Source organism: Callithrix jacchus, chromosome X (genome assembly GCF_049354715.1).
Source record: "Callithrix jacchus isolate 240 chromosome X, calJac240_pri, whole genome shotgun sequence".
NCBI lineage: Eukaryota > Metazoa > Chordata > Mammalia > Primates > Cebidae > Callithrix > Callithrix jacchus.
In genome coordinates this window covers 37131643-37154225 of record NC_133524.1, presented here as the reverse complement: position 1 = coordinate 37154225, position 22583 = coordinate 37131643, and the positions used below count along the sequence as shown (strand labels likewise).

General features: G+C 33.6%; 1 protein-coding gene across 1 annotated transcript in view; it reads right to left on the bottom strand.

Annotated features, from left to right (window-relative positions):
- CFAP47 (cilia and flagella associated protein 47) overlaps window positions 1-22583 on the bottom strand; it is a 437978-nt gene that overhangs the window by 223951 nt on the left and 191444 nt on the right. The window contains exons 32-34 of the mRNA XM_078364097.1: window positions 19852-20044; window positions 891-988; window positions 479-595 (exon numbers count right to left, since the gene is read on the bottom strand). Of these exons, the coding sequence (XP_078220223.1) occupies window positions 479-595; window positions 891-988; window positions 19852-20044 (408 nt within the window). The remainder of the gene's footprint in view (window positions 1-478; window positions 596-890; window positions 989-19851; window positions 20045-22583) is intronic.

Genomic DNA, 22583 nt, shown 5'->3' with positions numbered 1-22583 from the left:
ATGTGACAAGCCAAACGGAATTACAACTTGAAGGGCAACATACAATTAAAATGTATATTGCCATTGTGACCTCTACACAAACATTTGTTTTAAAACTAAAGTGAAAATTTATCTTTGCTACTAAATTAGAAGATGATAATATAACATCCATACTTAAATAATTCTGCTCTTTTAGCTCATTCTCAGACTTTGAGTACTGATGATAATGCACTCACTGTTTATTTTTGGAGTTTCAGGCACTTGTACTAAAAGTACTTTCCTATCATGCATAGCTGGATGTATATAATTATACAAATTTTAAAATATCCAGTTGATTTCTGTGGAGTCCTATTTCAATGTCTACATTTTAGCAATGGCTCATGAAAAGCCTGTTTCAATTCAAATTTTAAAAATATGAACAAAGAAATACTATAAATGAGTAAGCTATCAAAAGAAATGTATAAAATGTTTATAGAATGTTTAATATAAAGGCACCCACCTGTATGTCTATGTCAAAACCAATTTCATGAAGACTATTTACAATAATCAGGCAATTGTGCAAATACTGTTCAGAGGTTCTTGGTTGTGTATACATATTTATGAAATGAGACTCAATCTGTAAAAAAAAAAAAAAAATCAAACCTGTTGGTAATGGAATAAAAATTTCTGCTTTTTAAGTGCTCTCTATAGTTAGGCAAAGAATCATTTAAATATTAATATTTGTCACTAATAAATTGTTATAATTAAAATGCAAGAATAAATGAAAAGGTAGTGCTAGCCATTCAGATCCAGGTGTTTGACTTGAATGTAAGATATTTGAAAGAATCTGTTTCTAGAAAATAAACTTCAAATTTTAAGCACTAAATTTTTTCAGATAATAGAAGATCATTATGAATAAAAATGACTCTTACCAAGAATGGGCAATAGGCTCCCAACTGTGTTGCCAAAACTAGGCCATCTAAAAGGTCTTTGTCAAAATTTACTATCCATCTCTCAGAGGGGAAAACATCTGTTTTAAAAAAGAGGGAAAGTAAATACGACAATAGTTTTACTTTACTGAAAGATACCTATGGAAATTTGAGCAATAATAAAAGAAAATTTTGCTTCTGCTGGAAAACAAGAAGCATATTATATTGGAAACGAAAACAAAATTTAACCCCAGAAAATTACTATGAGAGTTATCTGTAAAGGCTTTATAAACAATTGTAAGCTGTCTTTTTATTTCTATATGAACTGCTTTGAAAAATATACTACAATGTGGTAATGGAAGAGAAATTCAATGTTTCAAACTTATTTGTTCTGTTGAGTACCTTGAGGTTCAAATGTTTAATCAATTATCGTCAATATGGGTAAGGATACTGAAAAGGCATAGAGTTACCTGTAACTTTAGAGTACTAGTGCCAGTTTCTTTATTTCTTGCAGAAATTTCTCCAGATGGCAGGAAAGTATGTGAAAGAAATTCAAGATTTATGGGTTAAAGAAACAAAATTGGCCTATAAACGGCAATACAAGATGGAGGAGTAGTAAAAGGAATTCTCAATTTCAGACATGATTGCTATGCTGAATCCAGAACAAAAAAGAACATATTTGAATTTTAAGTGAAGATGTGAAATACCTATATTGGGTGGAGTGTAATTTAAACAGTGGAAATAATTGCTATCTTGAATGTGACATTTTCTTTTACAGCAAGTTTCCCAAAAGCCTAGATTCTTTATGGTGTGAGACAATTTCTTGTCTGAAAACAAGAGGCAAATGGTGGTCTTTATAAATTCCCTCAAATCTCTCTACTTCCATTTTCTGTGAAGAAGAAAGCATGACAGGATACATCCATGACATGTGTATTAACTTCACAAACCAGGATTGCTTTACACCTGGAATCGGAAGAGTTAATTTTCACCCGAATCACAGATGACCTGGACACTTCACAGACAATCTCCAGTACTTTTTCATGTGAGAAGCTACAGTATTGAAAATTTCTATAAGGATTTCTATAGCATACCAGCACAATATCAGTCTAGCAAACAAAGATCACTAAGGATTTTCAACTAATACAAAGCAAACAACCTATTTTTCAAAGCATTGTTTCCTGATAGAAACATATAAATAACATTTTTGATACAAGATTCAATGTAATCAAATTAATGATTTTCTTAAACATACACTGCCAGTTGGCTAATAACCTAAATGTGCTTTCCTTTTTGTCCAGCTTTGATGTATAATTGCCAAATAAAGAGTATATGTATTTAGAACATAAATTTTATTTTGACATAAGCATTCCTTGTACAATGATTCCCAAAATCAAGCTAATTAACATATTCATCACATCACACAGTCACCATTTTGTGTATATGTGTGTGGTGAGAACGTAAGATCTACTCTCTTAGCTAAGCAAAATGTGCTTCTCTGAAACTATATTTGCCGCCCGTAGCTATCAATAAAAGCAAAATATTTCACTTTTGTAGTTAATATTTATTTTCTATGGACTAGAAGCAATGATAACTTTTGATCTGAAAAAGGTCATTTACTAGCCTTTTACACTGATAGAGAATCAGTCAGTTGGCAGTGGATATAGACTTTATCCACCAGATAGCACATCCTTGTCTCATACAGACATTAGAGGAGGGATAGAAATTACCTTGAAGGCACTTAACATCTTGTTGCAGGGAAATCGTATCCATAACAGGAAAACAACTAATTAAAATAATCCCCCAACCAGAAGTCAATGAATACATAACAACATAGCAACAGCTAATTGTTTTCCTGTTACTTCCAACTCTACCAATCCCAATTCAGGACCACAGAATTCATTATGTCACCCGCCCCACATTCTTTTGTCAACAGTGAAAAATCTGAATCCCATTATCTAAAATATATTAAACTCCAGAGTTTCTGCACTGCAAAAGAAACAATCGTTAGAGTGAACTGGCAACCAACAGAATGGGAAAAAATTTTTGCAATCTACACATCTGACAAAAGGCTAATATCTAGAATCTACAAAGAAATAAAACAGATTTACAAGAAAAAAACAAACAAACCCATTCAAAAGTAGAAAAAGGATATGAACAGACACTTTTCAAAAGAAGACATATATGAGGCCAAGAAACATACGAAAAAATGCTCATCATCACTGGTCATTAGAGAAATGCAAATCAAAATCACATTGAGATACCACATTGAGATAAAAACAAAGTATATTAAGACAAAAATAAAAGCACATTGAGATAAAAGTTTTGTGGGTTTATATTTTATATCAAATCTATGATCTACTTTGAGACTATTTTAGTATGAGATGTGAGGTATAGGTCAGTGCTCATTTTTTACATTTGCACTTCCAATTATTCAAGTACTATTTGTTGAAAACACTAGCCTTTCTTGATTTAATTTCTTTTGCTCTTTTGTAAGCAAAAAAACCTGAGTTGATTATACCTTGTCTCTCGATTCTATTCTATTGATCTACACATCTATTCTTTTGTTAATACCTAGTCTTAATTATTGTAGTTTTAAACTTTCTTCCACCTTTTCAAAATTTTTTTGGCTATTTTAATACCAATGCCTTTATATATATATTTTGATATCTATCTATAAGAATATGTGATGGTATTTTCACTGGAATTGGATTGAATCTATAGGCCAATTTGATAATCTAACAACATTTAGTCTTCCAACGTCATGTGCGTGTTATATTTCTCTAGTTCTCATTGATTTCTTTTATCAGTGTTTTGCAGTTTATAGCATACATATCTTTAACTTATTTTGTTATAGATGTTTATACTAAGTTTTTAAGTATTTCATCTATGGTTCTTTGTTAAATGGTATATATATTTTTTAATTCCAATTGTTAACTGCCAATATATAGGAATATAATCTAATTTAATTGTATACTATCATATATCCTCTGACCTTGATAAACACATATACTATTTCTAGGAGCTTTTTATAGATTATTTGGGATTTTCTACCTGACAGACATGTTTAATTTCAGCCCCTTTTTCAGGGCAAGAGGTGTTTGGTTTTCTTTCTTTCTTTCTTTTTTTTTTTTTTTTGCAATAGCAATGAGTATTCACCAGAGCCCAACGGGTGACAGTATGTGGTATCCTTAACATAGATGAACACATCTGTTCTACAGATATTGCTATGGTTTGAATGTCCCCTGTAAATCTCATGTTCAAATTTCATTGCCATTTCAATGGTTAATACCAACCAATAGAGGTGAGACTTTTAGGATATGGTTAGATCATGAAAACTCTGGCTTCATGAATGGATTAATGCTGTTATCTCAGGAGTGGGTTAGTTATATTGAGAGTTTGGCCTTCCTTTTCTGTCTGCCTTGCATGCTCTCACTTTCTATCATCTTCTCTAGCCATGGGATACCTACCATACCGTAATAATGCAGCAAGAAGACCCTCATCAAAGGCAACCTAATTATCTTGGACTTTGTAGCCTCCAGAGTCATGACCCAAATAAACTTCTATTGTTTATAAATTACCCAATCCATAGTATTCTATTATAGCAACACTAAATGGACTAAGAGATATACAGAAAGCTAAGCAAATTACCTGCCCCTACGCTAGGTACTAAGGAGTACATGTTCTCCAGACTCACTCTGGTCATTTCTGTGAGCAACATGTGAAGTTTGTGAAGATATGACCTGCAAGAAGATGCAGAATCTATAACTGTGGCCACTTGGAGCTTCACGATCTCTCACTAGTGTATACTTGGCCTCTACCACTATACCAATCACCGTAATTCAACTATCCTTAATAGTATCTAGCTCTATCTACAAGTAGACCATTGCTGTCATCTCATTTCTTCCAGTAAAAACCAAGTCTCCCTTTGTTGTCCTGCAATCTCAGCTTTCTGTTAGGGTTCAAGAAAAATAGAAAATTTGCTGTTTGTCTGACTTTCGTTGTTGTTATAAGGGTGGGAGAAAACAGTTTCCAGTTCTCTATCTACCTGAGTAGAAACCAGGGCACCTATTTTTGTTCAACCCATCACAACTTTGAATCTGCTTTGATATTACTTGTCAAGTACCAGTAGGCATGGGCTGTAGCTGTTCAAAAAGGCTCTCAGTAAGAATAGGATGGCAACGATTCTTCCAAGACGATGTTGTGAAAAAGTAAAGACAAAACTTCAAAGCTCTTCTCTAATCTCTGATCCTATGTCTGTATCTTGTCTTTATACTCAAGGCTGCTGCCGAGCCCTCATCACAGTTTATCACAGCTTTGATATATCAATGATTTTCTCTGCTTTTATGATACTTCCTTTGATATAAGCTACTCTCTCTTCTATACTCCCTCTAAGGATTTGCTACCCAAAGTGAGCTAAGTGAATCAGCACAACCTACATCAAATGGAAGCTTGTTGAAAATGCGGAATTTCTGGCCTCACTCAACACCTAGCAAAATATAAAGACATATTAATAAAATCTCCAAGTGATTTGTATTCACATTATCATCTGGTCAATGTTTGTTTTTTTGGAGAGAGAACCTGCAGTCTAATGTAGATGTCATTTGTCAGAAACAAAAACTTTCAAGTGATGCTCTACACATTTTTTTAAAAATTAATTTGCAAGTTATGTTTTTATTCAGTTTTACATTACATCGCTTCCAATATTCAGGTATATTTAAATAGTAATAAAATTACTGGTCTTTATAGTATTGTGAATTAGAGATGTGTTTGTTAATCACAAACTTTCATCAGAAATTTTAGAAAAAGTCAACTTATGAATATAATTATATGAATTTTATTTTAGATGACTATAACAGTACATTTTTATAAAAGTTATACTGCTATAAACTCACATAACACAAATTTCATGCAATTCACTTGTTCAATTCATTGTTGTTTAGTATAGTCATAGAACTGTGCAAGCATCACTACTATCTGCTTTTAAAATATTTTTATCAACACATAAAGAAACTCGATACTCATTTACTGTCACTTCTCATTTCTCTCTTCCCTCATACAGTGGGAATAAATGAATCGACTTTCTGTCACTATGTATTTGTCTACTATGACATGTCATAGAAATAAAATTATAAAATATGTACCCTTTTGTGTTCTGTTGCCTTTTATTTAGCATAACATTTGCAAGGTTCATTCATGTTTCCACATGTATAGGTATTTCATTTCTTTTTATTGCTGAATAACATTCCGCTTTGGGAATATACCACATTTTCTTTATGGATATTTGTGTTCCTAATTTTTGGCATTATTAATAATGCTGCTATGAACATTTATGTAAAAGTTTTTTATAATCATATATTTTCAATTATCTTGAGTATAAACCAATGAGTACAATTATTGAATCATATTACTAATCTTAAAAATAAACTATTTTTAAGACTTTTTTATAGCAGTTTTACATTCACAGAAAAATTGTGCAAAAAGTGAAGAGATTTTCCATATACTCCCTGCCCTCAAGCATGCATTACCTCTCTCATTAGTTAATCTAATTTTAACATTTTGAGAAACTGCCACAGTTTTGCAAAGTGGCTGCACCATTTTACATTCCCTCTAGCAACATATGAGGTTTTTGATTTCCACGAATTCTTGTCAACATTTGTTATAGTCTTTATTTTTTTAATTTAAAATGTTTTTAATTTCTGTGGCTACACAGTAGGTGCATATATTTATGGGGTATACGAGATGTTTTGATACAGGCATGCAATGTGAAATAAACACATCATGAGGAATAGGGTATCTATCTCCTTAAGTATTTATCCACTTAGTTGCAAACAATCTAATAACACACTTTATCTTAACATGTACAGTTATTATTTGCTGTGCTATCAAATTGTAGGTCTTATTCTTTTTAGCTATTCTTTTTTGTACCCAGTAACTATCCCCACCTTTCCCCATCCCTCCACTACACTTCCCAGTCCCTGGTAACCATTCTTCTACTCTCTATGTCCATGAGTTCAGTTTTTGTTTTGATTTTTACATTCCAAGTAAGTGAGAACATGCAATGTCTGTTTATCTGTGTCTTGCTTATTTCACTTAACATAATGATTTTCAGTTCCATTCGTGTTGTTGAAAATGACAGGACTAGATTTTTTTTATAGCTGAATAGTACCCCATTGTGCATATGTACCATATTATTTAAAAATCTATTATCTGCTGATGGACACTTAGGTTGCTTCCAAATCTTATCTATGGTGAGCAGTGCTGCAACAAACTGTTGAGTGCAGATTTATCTGTTCGATATACTGGTTTCCTCTCTTTTGAATGTATACCCAGCAGTGGGATTTCTGAATTATACTGTAGCTCAATTTTTAGTTTTTGAGGAACGTCCAAACAGTTCTCCATAGTGATTATACTAATTTACATTTCCATCAAAAGTGTCCAAGGATTTCCTTTTCTCCACATCCTCATCAGCATTTTTTTATTGCCCATCTTTTGGATCTAGGCCATTCTAACTGGGGTTAGATGATATCTCACTGTAGTTTTCGTTATTTCTCTGATTATCAGTGATGTTGAGTACCTTTTCATATGCCTGTTTACCATTTGTATGTCTTCTTTTGAAAAATATCTATTCAAATTTTTTGCCCATATTTTAAATCAGATTATTAAATCTTTGGTTCCTATAGAATTGTTTGAGCTCCTTATCAGATGGGTATTTTGCAAATGTTTTCTCCCATTCTGTGGGTTGTCTCTTTACTTTGTCAACTATATCCATTGTTGTGCAGAAGCTTTTAAATTCGAGTTTTAAAAAATTTTAGTTATACAAATTGGTGCCAAATGCTAACTTACTGTGATTTTGCTTTGCATTTCCCTAATTACTAATTATGCTGAACATTTTTTCATATGCTTATGGGTAATTTACTTATTTTCCTTTTAGAAATGTCTATTTAAATATTTTGTACATTTTTAAATTGGGTTGTCTTTTTACCACTGACTTGTGTTTTTTATATATTCTTGATACAAGTCTCTTGCTAGATACATAATTTTGCTGTTAATGTCCATTGAAATGTTCCTTTTTCTTCATTTTTATTTCATTCATATGATATACTATATAGATGGGCGTTTATGTTAAGACAACTTTGTTTTCCTAAGATAGATTTCATCTCCTGATTATATTTAATATTTTTTCTATATTGCTGGATTCTGTTTGCTAGTAATTTCAGATTTCCATGTCTATTCTCATAAAACATAAGATAGAGCATTTTTGAATTTTGTTTTGAAACACTTCTGAAATGCAATGTGGTAAATTCTTTAATGCCAACATAGATAATTTTGTATGCAAAGGTAGTTGAGTTATGAAGATATGTGAACTATAAATCATTATAAGACCAGCCACATATAATAGTTATAAGATGAGTTACATGAAATGTGATATAAAGTAATCCATGTAATACTTGATATAACTTTTATATAAATGACCAATAAACTGGAAATTAAGTAAAATATTTTCAGTATCAAGGTAAAAAATTGCGATGGAAAAAGACTAAATTAAAACAGAAGATGCTACAAGAAAAAATAAAATAAAAAAAAACAATTACAGGAGTTGCATATAATAGAATAGATACAATTTATGAATAATTTTGTGCTAATTTTTTTTAAATTTTAGACTAATCTCATTGATTTCATAAAAATTTGTTACAAAATCTCACTCAATGAAAAATAAAAATAATCCTGTAACAATTAAACAATTACTTTGTTATTTAAAATCATCCCACAAAGAAAAAAATCTAGATGGTCTTACCAGTGAATATTACAAAATTCAAAAAACAAGAAATGTCACTATCACAGGAACTCTTTCAAAACAAGAAATATCATTATCACAGAAACTCTTTCTCCAAAAAAAGAATGTTTTCCAGGTAATTGTCTAAGGTTTGCATTAACTGAATTTTAAAAAAATGGTAGAAAAAAATTACGGACTAATTATCATTAAATTAAATCAATCAACTAAAATAACAGTAAACTCTTCCAGGTAAGGTATATAAAAAGGATTTAACTATCATGAAAAATCTGAGTTTGTGCCAGAATACAAGGCTAATTCACATTTTTAAATGAATTTAATTTGCCAAATTAATATATATATATTCAATATTTTTCATAATAAAATTCCTAAAGAAAGGAGATAACTTTTAGGATATAATGAAAATAATCTGCAAAATAATCATATAATAAATATCATAGTTAATAAATGTTAAATATCCTCTGTTTAAGATTATACAAAAATATCAGGTATAAAACAAGGTCATCTAAATAGAATATTTTAAAAAGTATGTCTCAGTTTCAAGCAATATCATAAAATTTAAATGAGCACCAAAAAATATATGCCAAATTTACAAAGAAATGTCTATTTCAGAATGGGTTTTAAATCCTTCAAAACCTCACTTATTTCGACAATACAAAAAAGTGCAGAACCAAGCTTTCAGGCTGATCTCAGTTTTCCACAGCTACTTTACAGGCATAACATAGTGGGTACACTGTGTAGAGTGTTCAGAGAAAAATAATGACCCCCCAATTTTATATTTGGTAAGATACTGTTCACATATAAATCACATTAAGATATTTACAAACAGAACTAAGAGAATAGAAATTCTTGAATTAGAAAAATACAATTATTTTGATTTTTATCCATCTAATAGTGAAATGCGGTAAAAATGGAAGTTTCAGATAATATTACATGTGGTTGAATAGTAGTAACAGAATATGTGTTACACGTATTTATAATGTAGGCATAGTAAATGTAGCAAAAATGATGACACCGAGGAAGGAAGGAGAGAGGAAATGAGAGTAATATTTAGAACATACATTAAAAGGTAAGAATTCTTCTAATATGAATTATCTACACAGTAACTCTGAACATTATGGAAGATGATAATTGCTTGTCTCTCACATTTCTTAACTTTCTGTTTACAATAATATCAGTGATATCACAAACAATGTTATTCCTCTGACCATTACAAAGGGTGACAATTTGTACTGATAATGGGATTAAGACAGAAGACAGCTAAATTGGAAATCACTGGAGTCAGGCATGGAAACATTGATAAAACAGTTGGTGAATGAACATGTATTTACTCACGTACTTTTTCTATACTTAAAAAATGCTAAATTATATGTGTATGTGACTGTATATACATATTTATAAAATATTTATAATTCTTTGATTTTTTCACTTCAGTAAGCTATTAAGCGTTCCAATTATAAAGATGATAAAATTCTATTTAATCAATTTGTAAATGTATTGTGAGTGATAAAAATTCCCACTTCCTTCTCAAGAGACCAGACTAATTTCCAAGGCCTATGCAGCTGACTTGCTTCTTTTTACTAGAATTTATCTGACATGATAGGAGGGATTTGGGCTCTTTTGTTCACTACTACATCTCTAATCCCTAGAACACTGCTAAAGATATAAACTGGGGATTAATAGATAATTGTTAAACAAATGACAGTTTTAGTGGCTTCTATCCTTGTGAGGATTATTTTAAATAAATTATCATACAAAAATCAGATCACGATTCACTTATTTTTCCTTCAAGTTATCTATGAACTCAGTGTTTATTTGTTCATTTTCAGTATATGGTATGTTATACAGAGATAATTTTACCTGTATTCCAAAGTATCAGCCAATTGACCTAGCACTATTTACTGAGTAAACTAATATTTATTATGGATTTTGAAATGTCACACTCATTATACTAAATTCCATTATATACATTCATTGTTCTGAGTTCCCTACTGTGTTCAATGCAATTGTGAATATTCCCAAAATTGAAAAAAATATTTTTTATTAATCGAGGGTAGAGCAAGATAGCAGAATAGATGGCTCCACTGATCAACCCCCAATTTAACAACTATCTACACAAAAGAAACACCTTCATAAGAAGCAAAAATGAGGTGAACACTCAGTACCTGGTTTTAAATTCATATCACTAAAAGAGGCAATGAAGATGTAGGAAAGACAGTCTTAAATTGCTGACACCATCCCTCCCATAACCTTTGGCAGTTGCAATGTGGGGCAGAGAGCATTTCTTTGCACTGGGGAGAGGGATACTGCAGCAGTTGTGAGGTACTGAACTCAGTGCTGCCCTGTCATTATAGAAAACAAAACTGGACCAAACTCAGCTGATGACCAGCCACAGAGGGAACATATAAACCAGGCATAGCCAGAAGGGAATCACCAATCACAGTGGTCAAAACTTGAGTTTGCACAAGGCTCACCACCACAGACTAACGTGCTCTGAGACCCCAGATGAACTTGAAAGGCAGTATAGGCCACAAGGATAGGAACTCTTAGGCAAGTCCTAGTGCTGAACTAGACTCAGAGCCAGAGGACTTGGGGGCTGGAACCTACTGAGACACCAGTATAGGCAGATAAGGGAGCATTGGCATCACCTCTTCCCTAACCCCAGGCTGTACATCTTGCAGCTCCAAAAGAGATTCTTTCCCTCTGCCTGAGAAGAGAGGGAAGAGTGGTGAGAACCCTGTCTTGCATCTTCAATACCAGTTCAAGCACAGCAGGATAAGTAACTTTTCAGAGTTGTGAGGTCCTTGTTCTATAACTTAGCTCCTGGACACCACTTCTAGACACATCCAGAGCCAGAAAGAAACCCACTGGCATGAAAAGAAGGTCTCAGTCTTGGCAAGATTCATCAACCACTAACCAGAGGCCTTCGGCCCTGAATAACCAGCAACAATACCCAGGTACAACATTTAGGAACCTGAGTGAGACTCTGAGACTTGCTGGATTCAGGTGAGACTCAGTACACTCTCAGGTGTGGTGGCTACGGGGTAAGACTACTTTCACCCGAGTAAAACAGAGGAAACAGTAAAAAGAACTTTGTCTTGCACCTTAGACACCAGCATGACCACAGTGGGTAGAGCAACAAGTGGGCTCCTGGAGTCCCCAGTTCCAGACGTGACTTGTGAATGGCATTTCTCCACCTGCTCTGGGATAAAGGGGCACCCATACCCCTGAAGGGGAAGTCACAGTCCACGCAGAAGTCACTCACTACAAGCTTACTGAAGACCCCTTGAACCTAAAAAGAACATCACTGGTCTGGCAGTACCCACTGTGGGCTTGTGGTGGTGGCCACAGGGTAAGGCTCCTTTGCCTTTGAAAAGGAGGGAAGAGTGGGAAGGACTGTGTCGTATGGTTTTAGTACCAGCTCAGCTGAATAGGACACCAGGTAGAGTATAAAGGTTATTGACTTTAGTCCTGAACAGCACCCATGGACACACTTGGGACCTGTGGGCACTCATCAACCTGAAAAGAAGAGAATAAACCTAGACGGCTTTGCTATCTGATGACTGTAGAGACCTGGGACCTTGAGCAAACATAAGCAGTAGTTAGGGATTGGTTACGGCAGTGGATAAGACCCAGTGCTGTGCTAGCTTGAAGTCTGACCCACCACAGTCCTAAGACTAGTAACTACAGAAGTGCCTGTGTTACTACACCCCTAGCTCCAGGTGTTTCAGAACAGAGAACAAGACTTCATTTGCTTGGGAGAAAGAAAAAAAAAAAAAAACAAGATTCTCTACCTGATAATCCAGAAAATTTCCCCGGACTTTGTCCAAGACCATCAAGGCAATACCTCTATGAGTCTGCAAGACCACAACATTGCTGGGCTTACAGCTTAGAATATGACACTGAAGTCCTCTTGAGTATCAAGAAAGCTACTCCAAGAAGGATGTGTACAAACAAGCCAAGAATGAGAATAGTGCAATGTGTTAAGGGTTCTTCAATGCCCAGTCACTGAACAACATATACAAGCATCAACACTATTCAGAAAAACAGGACTTCACCAAATGAACTAAATGAATCACCAAGCACAAATCACAGAGAAACAGAGATAGGTGACCATTTAGACAGAGAATTCAAAATAGATGTTTTGAGGAAACTCAAAGAAATTTAAGATAATATGGAGAAGGAATTCAGAATTCTATTGGCTAAGTTTAACAAAGAGATTAAAATAATTAAAAAGAATCAAGCAGAATTCTGGAGGTGAAACATGCAATTGGTGTACTAAATAATGCATCGAAGTCCTTTAATAGCAGAATTGATCAGCAAAAGAAAGAATTAGTGATCTTGAAGATAGGGTATTTGAATATAAACAGTCAGAGGGGACAAAAGAAAAACGAAAAAAAAGTAGCATGTCTACAAAATCTAGAGAATAATGTCAAAAAGACAAATCTCAGAGTTACTGAGCTTAGAGAGGAGGTAGAGAAAGAGATACAAGTATAAAGATTATTCAGAGGGATAATAATAGAGAACTTCCCAAACCTAGAGATACGTATCAATATCCAAGGACAAGAAGGCTATAGAACACCAAACAATTTAACCCGAAGAAGACATACCCCCAGCAATTTAAAAATCAAACTCCCAAAGATCAAAGATATAGAAAGAATCCCAAAATCAGCAAGAGAAAATAAACAAATAACTTACGACTGTGCTCCAATAAATCTGGCAGTAGATTTTTCAGTGGAAACCTTACAGGCCTGGACAGAGTGGCATGACATATTTAAAGTACTAAAGGGGAAAAGGGAGAAAAACAAAAAATCTTTTGCTCTAGAATAGTATATTCAGCAAAAATATTCATCAAACATGTAGGAGAAATAGTTTATCAGACAAACAAAAGCTTAGGGATTTCATTAACACCATACCTGTCCTACAAGAAATGCTAAAAGGAGTAATTCAGTTAGAAAAACGAGAATGATAATGAGCAATAAAAAAAATCATCTGATGGTACCGAACACACTAGTAATACTAAGTAAGTACACAGAAAAGTGCAGAGTATAATAACATTGTAAGTGGTGTGTAAATCCCACTTTCAATGTATCAAGAATGAACAGTGAACTGATTAATATAATAACTATAAAACATTACAAGGCACAGACAGTGCTATACAATATAAAAAGAAACAATAAAAAGTTCAGAAGATGGGGAGGGATAAAGTTAAGACACAGAGTTCTTAAGGGCTTTCTTTTCACTTGTTTGTTTAGGCAAGCAGTGTTAAGTTTTTATCAAGTTAAATATTGGGTTAAAAGACAATATTTGCAAGTCTAATGGTAACTTCAAACCAAAAATCATGCAATGGATACACAAAAATATAAAGCAAAACACTAAATCATATAATCAGAGAAAATTACCCTCACTAAAAGAAGATAAAGGAAAGAAAGAAGAAAGAGAATACTAAAGAAGGTCGCTATATAACGATAAATTGGTTAATTCAGCAAGAGGCTAAAAATTGTAAATATATATGTACCAAACACTGGAGCACCCAGAAAAGTAAATCAGATTTTATTAGAGCTTAAGAGAGAGATATAACCCAATACAATAATAGCTGGAGACTTCAACACCCCACTTTCAACATTTGATAAATCAACAAAGAAACATCAGACTTTATCTGCACTATAGACAAAATGGACCTAATATACAGTTGCAGAACATTTAATCCAAAGGCTACAGAATACACATTGTTTTCCTCAGCACATGGATCATTCTCAAAAATAGACTGTATGTTAGGTCACAAAACGTATTAAAACTTTCAAAGAAAATTAAATCATATCATGAATCTTCCCTGAACACAATGGAGTAAAATGAGAAAGGAATAATGAGAGAGATTTTGGAAAGTGTACAAATACACAGAATTAAACAATATGCTTTCAATGACCAATGGATTAATGGAGAAATTACAGAGGAAATTGAAAAATTTCTTGAAACAAATGATAACGGAAACAACATACCCAACCTATGGGACACAGCAAAAACAGTAATAAGGGAGAATTTTATAGTGGTAAGTGCCTGCCTAAAGAAAAGGAAAACTCAAAATAAACAACCTAATGATGCATAATAAAAAACTAGAAGAGCATGAGCAACACAAGCCAAAAATTAGTAGAAAAAAAGAAACAATCAAGATCCAAGCAGAAATAAATTCATTTAAAAGGAAGAAAATAAAAGATCAACAAAATAAAAAGCTGATCTGTTGAAAAGGTAAACAAAATTGACAAACCTTTAGGCAGACCATCTAAGAAAAAGAATAAATAAATAAGAGATGAAAAACTAGACATTACAAATGATACTGCAACAACACAAAAGATCATTAGAAGCCACTATGAGCAACTGTATGCCAATGAATTAGCAAATATAGAAGAAATGGACGCATTCCTAGACACATATAACCTACCAACTTTGAACTGTGAAGATATCTAAAACTTAAACAGACCAAAAACAAGTAACATGATTGAAGCCATAATAAAAAGTCTCCCAGTAATGAAAAGCCCAGAACCTGATGGATTCACCGCTGTACTCTTAAACACTTAAAGAACTAAGATCAATCCTATTTAAACTATTCTGAAAAATAGAGGAGGATGGAATAATTCCAAACTCATCCTACAATGCCAGTATTACCCTGACACCAAATCAGAGAAAGACATATCAAGAAAAGGAAACTACAGGCCAATAAATCTAATGAATATTGATGTGAAACTCTTCAACAAAATTCTAGCAAACCAAGTTCAAGAATACATTAAAAAGAGCATTAATCATAACCAAGGAGGATTTATCCCTGGGATGTAAGGACAGTTCAACATATGCAAATTAACAAATGTGATACATGATATCAATGGAATAAAGAATAAAAGATATATTTTCATTTCAATTGATGCTGAAAAAACATTTGATAAAATTCAACATCCTTTATAAAAGCCCTCAAAACCTGAGTGTAGAAGGAATGTGACATAATAAAAGCCACATATGATAGACCCAAAGCTAGGATCATACCAAATGGGGAAAAACTGAAAGCTTTCCTCTGAATATATGGAACATGACAAGGATACTCGCTTTTACCACTGTCATTTAACAAAGTACTGTAAAACCTAGCTTGGGTAATCAGACAAACAAATAAAATAATAAACATCCAAGTTGGTAAACAGAAAGTAAAATTATCCTTGTTTGAAGATGATATGATCTTACATTTGGAGAAACCTAAAGATTCCTCCAAACAAACCATTAGAATGAATGCAAACTCAGTAAAGTTGCAGACTACAAAATCAACATGTACAAATCAGTAGCATTTCTACATGTCAACAGCAAACAATCTGAAGGAGAAATAAAAACAGTAATATCATTTATAATAGCCTTGAATAAAGTTAAATACCTAGGAATTTTCTTAACTAAAGATGTAAAATGTCTCCACAATGAAAATGACAAAGGATTTATGAAAGAAATTGAAGATGACATCAAAATTATGGAAAAAATGGAAAGATATTCCATGTTCATGGATTAGTGAAATAAATGTCTTTTAAATGTCCATACTACCCAAAGCAATCTACAGATTTCATCTAATCCATATCAAAATACCCAAGGCATTCTTCAAAGAAAAAAAAACAATCTTAAAATTTATATGGAACCAGAAAAGACCCAGAATAGCCAAAGTTATGCTAAACAATATGAATGAAACTGGAAGAATCACATTATCTGACTTCAAATTATACCATACAGCTCTAGTAACCAAAACACCATGGTACTGGCATAAAAACTGACACATAGTCCAATGGAACAGAGTACAGAACCCAGAAACAAATCCACACATCTACAGTGAGGTCATTTTTGACAAACGTGCCAAGAACATACACTAGGGAAAAGAGAATTTCTTCAATAAATGATTCTGAGAAAACTCGATATTTATATGAAAAGAATGAAACTTGGCCTAATCTCTTTTCATATATAACCATCAAATCAAAATCTAAGACCTCAAACTATAAAATTACCATAAAAAAACTTAAGGAAAACTCTGCAGAATTCTGACCTGGGCCAAAATTTTGGGATTACTATCCTACAATTACAGGCAACCAAAGCAAAATGGACAAATAGAATCATATTAAATAAAAGTGATTCTGCACAGCAAAGAAAAAATTCACAAAGTGAAGAGACAACACACAGGATGAGAGAAAATATTTGCAAAATACCCACCTGCTAAGGGATTAATAACCAGAATATATAAGGAGCTCAAACAACTCTATAGGAAAAAACCCAATCAAAGAATGGGCAAAAGGTTTGAATAGCCATTTCTCAAAAGAAAGCATACAAATGGTAAACACGCATATGAAAATGTGTTCAACATCACTGATCATCAGAGAAATGCAAATCAAAACCATGAGATATCATCTCACCCCAGTTAAAATGGCTTTTATCCAAAAGTCAGGGTATAACAAATGCTGATGAGGATGTGGAGAAAAGGGAATCCTCCTACACTGTTGGTGAGAATGTAAATTAATACAATCGCTATGGAGAACAGTTTGGAAGTTCTTTAAAACCCTAAAAATTGAGCTACCATATGATCCAGCAATCCCACTGCTATGGGTTTTAACAAATGTATAATGACATATCTCCACGATTATAGTATCAAAAGTAGTTCACTATCTTAAACATCCTGTGTACTCTACCTATTCATTGCTCCTTCCCACTAACCCATAGAATCCACTGATCTTCTTTCTGTCTTTGTGGTTTTACATTTTTCAGAAAGTCATATAGTTGAAACCACACAGTGTGTAGCCTTTTCAAATTGACTCCTTTTACCTAGTAATAAACCTGTAAGTTTTCTCCATGTCTTTTCATGCCTTGATAGCTCACTTCATTTTACTGCTCAATAATACACTGTTGTTTGGTGGAGAGAGTTTATCTCTTTTGTCCTTCTGCCTTCTACCATGGGAAGACACAGAGTTCTTCCTATTTGGAGTGTGCATCATCTAGGCACCATCTTGGAAGCAGACAATAGCCCTTATCAGGCATATAACCTGCCAGTACCTTAATCTTGGACTTCTCAGCCTTTAGATCTGAGAGAGATAAGTTACTGTTCTTTATAAATTACCCAGTCTATGGTATTCTGTTATAGCACCTTTCTGTTATGGCAAAACTAACATATGTTCTTTATAAATTACCCAGTCTATGGTATTTTGTTATAGCACTTTTCTGTTATGGCAAAACTAAGACAGTATATGTCTGTTATTTTGTTAGGCCCAGTTCTAGGCTCTGGGAATAAATTAGACAAGACTGTTCCTTAGCTAATTAAGAAGGTCACATTCCTAATTTGCCAAGGAACAATCCTGTCTTATTTATTCAGAAGATCACATTCTACTGGAAGAGACAGACAATAAACAAACACATTTATGTTTAAAAAGTGCTATTTAGAATTAAAATAGAGCAAGAAAGAGTAGGACTGAAGGGTACGCTGTTTAGAGAGGGCATTGAGAAACTTTCTCAGATAAGGTGACATTTAATCAATGACTTGAATGAATTGAGAAAGGGAGCCATGAAGATATCTGGTAAGCACAAAGGCTTTGTAAAGGCATTGGACTCAGTGTGCTAAAAAAACAGCAAAGAGGTAAATGTCTATAATGTATTATCTGGAAAAAAGTAGCAAAATATTTGAAATTAACTTGCATAGGCCACTGTGTTGTAAAATTAGAACCATAATACATTTATAAAGAATGAACATATTAATTTTTAATATATGTACATATTTTATGACACCCTGGTCAAAGTGTTACTCCACATTAATAAAACCAATTTTTTATGTTATTTGCGTAGTTCACTTTAGCATTATTTATTTGTACTTTGGTTTTTGTATTTTAATGGGGAAATACATTTTTATAGGATATAAATTTTGGTATTTTCAGCATGTCAATTAGAAGGTAAAGTATTCTGTTTGCTGTTCTCAAATACCAACGTCTCAATATATCTTTTTCATTCTTGATGTTTTCTGGAATATTTTCTAAAATAACACCTTCAATTTAAGGGCAATCATAATTCAAAGTCTCACTTTAAACTGAACTTTTAATCTTCCCCTTACTTCTAAAGTTTGAACTGAATTCTGCATATTGGATAATAAAAAGTTATTTTATGTTAAAAAACAGTCTATTCTGAACACAACAGGTTTGTATGTGCTTGGAAGAAAGGAGTTGAATTGAAGCTAAAGAAACAATGACCATGAACACTGTCCTTACTACTGTCTGTGAACAACAACATGTCTCAGCACCACCCTGTATCATTTGCAAGAGGCTTATTACTCAATTAAAAAAATAACTGCTGGCCAAGTGTGATGGCTTATGCCTATAATCCCAGCACTTTGGGAGGCTGAGGTGTGCGGATCACGAGATCAAGATATCAAGACTATCATGGCTAACATGGCGAAACCCCGTCTCTACTAAAAATACAAAAAATTAGTCAGGTGTGGTGGCATGTGCCTGTAATCCCAGCTACTTGGGAGGCTGAGGCAGGAGACTCACTTGAACCAGGGAGGCTGTGTTGCAGTGAGCCCAGATTGTGACATCGTACTCCAGTCTGGGTGACAGAGTGAGACTCTGTCACAGAAAAAAAAAAGTGCATTTTTAGGACAGTTCTCATAGAATGTAAATTCATTTATATCACGAGGATGTGAACTGCCTTTCTTATTTCATTGTGAAATGCCTAATATGACCTACCTAGCCTCCAAAGAATTCATGAAGCATTATTACTCTTAGTTATATCCAACATGATCATCATATGACATGTTAGATGTTTTCTAAGAGATTTTACTTGATCTCAACTAGTTATATACAAAATTTGAGCAAGGTCACCTATATAGCTGAAAATGGTGGCAATAAATAAGGCTTTCATTTCTAGAGTTCCTCCATATGCTTTTAAAATCAGTTATTCTCCAAAATAAGTTAAAGAAGCACCTTTCATTATTTCCACTTTACATGTGAGGAAACATGTCTTGAAGATGTTAAGGAAGCATCATTTTTGTAGAACAGAAAGTATATGTTGGAGATAGGTCTAGAATCATGGATTCTGAGTGGAGTGTGGGCCCATGGCTCCTTCTACATCATCACACTACAATTTGCAATAATTTGTTTAAAGGAAAAAGTAACTTCTTACCTTTGGGACAGTTCTTCCATATCACATGTCGAGTATTCTCATAGTTTATGTTCATCCAATTAAGCAAAATTCTTTCAGAGTCAGAATATAAGTTACTAGATGCAAAACAGTGATTGACTTTTGGTGCATTTTGCACATATATGGGGGGCATATTATCGCTGTTGTATGGTACCACACGGGATAGAACAAAAACCTGAAATTGTGAGAGATAACTTTTACTAGATGCAAATGGAAAAATAGCAAATTAATATTTGAAGAGAAAATGAAAAAACATGACAGGTAGATAAAAGAGAGCACAGGTATTTTCTGGTTAAATAGATTCAATTAGAAGTAAAAGAACAGAACAGATGTGTCCCAATAATGCTCATTTTAAATTCCCAACCTTTTGCTTCTATAGTATGTAGTCTACAGGGCACCAGACTGTATAATTTGCAAGAGGCTTATTGAACAATTAAAACATAACTGCATTTAAGGACAGTTCTGTTAGGATGTAAATTCATTTAAAACACAAGTCAAAACTTATTTTGACATTGATACTTATTTAAGAGGTCTGTTTTTAAGATAATAATGGTGTACAAAATTTGTTATTTGACATATTGTTACCCTATAACTTAAAGTGTGGTATATTTACATCATATCACCATTCACTACATGTATACCAAATGTTTTATTAGGTAGCAATGCAACTGGATGTAAAAATAATCTTAGCAATATTAAGATGAAGTAAAGAACTCTGTGTTTGTCAGTAAAGCACTACAGCACAGAGCTACTCAAAGTAACACTCTACTAACCACTGTCTACAAGTTCTAGATGAGATGAACAGCTTTTGATCCACTACCTCACTATATACATCTCAAGAGTTTCTGAATGGAGCATTGGTTCACATTAGAGTATACAATGTACGCTCAGCTCCTTGATTTATCCCAAACCTTTAATAGATAGTTTTCTAATGGTATGGGTATGAATGCAACAATCTGAGTCATATGTGCTATAAAGATACTCTTGGGCCGGGCGCGGTGGCTCACGCCTGTAATCCCAGCACTTTGGGAGGCCGAGGCGGGTGGATCACGAGGTCAAGAGATCGAGACCATCCTGGTCAACAAGGTAAACCCCGTCTCTACTAAAAATACAAAAAAATTAGCTGGGCATGGTGGCGCGTGCCTGTAATCCCAGCTACTCAGGAGGCTGAGGCAGGAGAATTGCCTGAACCCAGGAGGCGGAGGTTGCGGTGAGCCGAGATCGTGCCATTGCACTTCAGCCTGGGTAACAAGAGCAAAACTCCGTCTCAAAAAAAGATACTCTTGATACCCTGCCCATATCTCCTTAGCTTCACCTTTACATTCTTAACGTTGATTATTGTGAAAACCTGTAAGTCTCTGCTGGAGGACTGTTTTTTTCTGGCATATGAGAGCACACTCAGCTCACAGATGGGAAGGCAGGACTGCCAGAAGATAATGACCCCAGCAGCAATCCCTTACCAAACATGGTCAGTGGCATTGGTAGGTAATTACTCTAGATTCCTCACCAGTCAGTTAAGTCTGAGACATGTTATAAAATGTATCCTGTTGGTCTCCAGTGGCACTGAGCTTCAGTTGCCCACAGTAAAATCTGATTGAAACCGCATCTGTCACTGACTTCATTATATTATCTGCTTTAATTCTGTACTCTATTACCAATACTTCTTTGGAGCACTTCTGAAATAAATGATTTGCACTCAAATACTTGTCTTAGAGTCTGCTTTTCAGAAAATCTAACTTAAGACAAGTACTCTTACAGTCAAGTACACGTTAATTGTAACTGAATAAAAGTGCTCTTTTTCTAAGTAGTGCACATTTATGGCATGCAGTGTTTCAAATAACTACAGTATACAAATTATTAAAATACCTATGAGTATCCAAAACTGTTCTTTTCTTTGCTACTATAAGAAATACTTCAAATTTGATTTAAAAAAGTCAGTTTCTGAATGTTAGCTATTGATCTAGCATATGTGAATTGCATCATTTTAGTACTTTGTATAGAAGTTTAATTAAACTGCCTTCTTTCATTCTGGCAGTTGTGTTCTAGAAGTCCTACATTTCAAATCTCACATATTATAAAAATGCAATTTAAAGCCTTTGGAAAGGACCCCCATCCATTTTTGTTTATTTCTTGGAAATACCAAATGGTAAATTACTTGAGTACAGCTGATGAGATATATGTTTGGGACTAATGACCTGAACTGGCTCAGGAATCATCTGTCATCTGTCATGTCTACTCTGCAAATGAGACAAGATCTGCAAGTGACCCTTTACTAAGAATACAGATTTAATGATGGACCCACATGGATCATGGATGTAACCTTTAGTATTGGAAGAGCCATTACAATGAGTGCTTAATTTTACAGCAGTGTTTCTGCAATTATCAGTGGTAAACAACTTATTAATTTTCTCTTTACCACAGAAGGATAGTTTTGTAAAATACTCTGAAAATAAATTGCTAGAAAAATAAAATGAAAAATTAAAATGTACACAAAGTACAAGACTCCATCACTTGCAAATCCAAATATATCTTGGGCAAAAAGTGTTACTATTTATCCGTTACCATGCAAATCATACCAAGCATGAGTTGAAGGAATGGAGTAAGAATTACAGAGGCAAGAATGTGCTGTAAGCCGTGCCATCTAAGATGAAATTTGGGTAAATCATATTTAGTGATTCATACTCAGTAAATTCTTTCATACCCTCACAAAACAT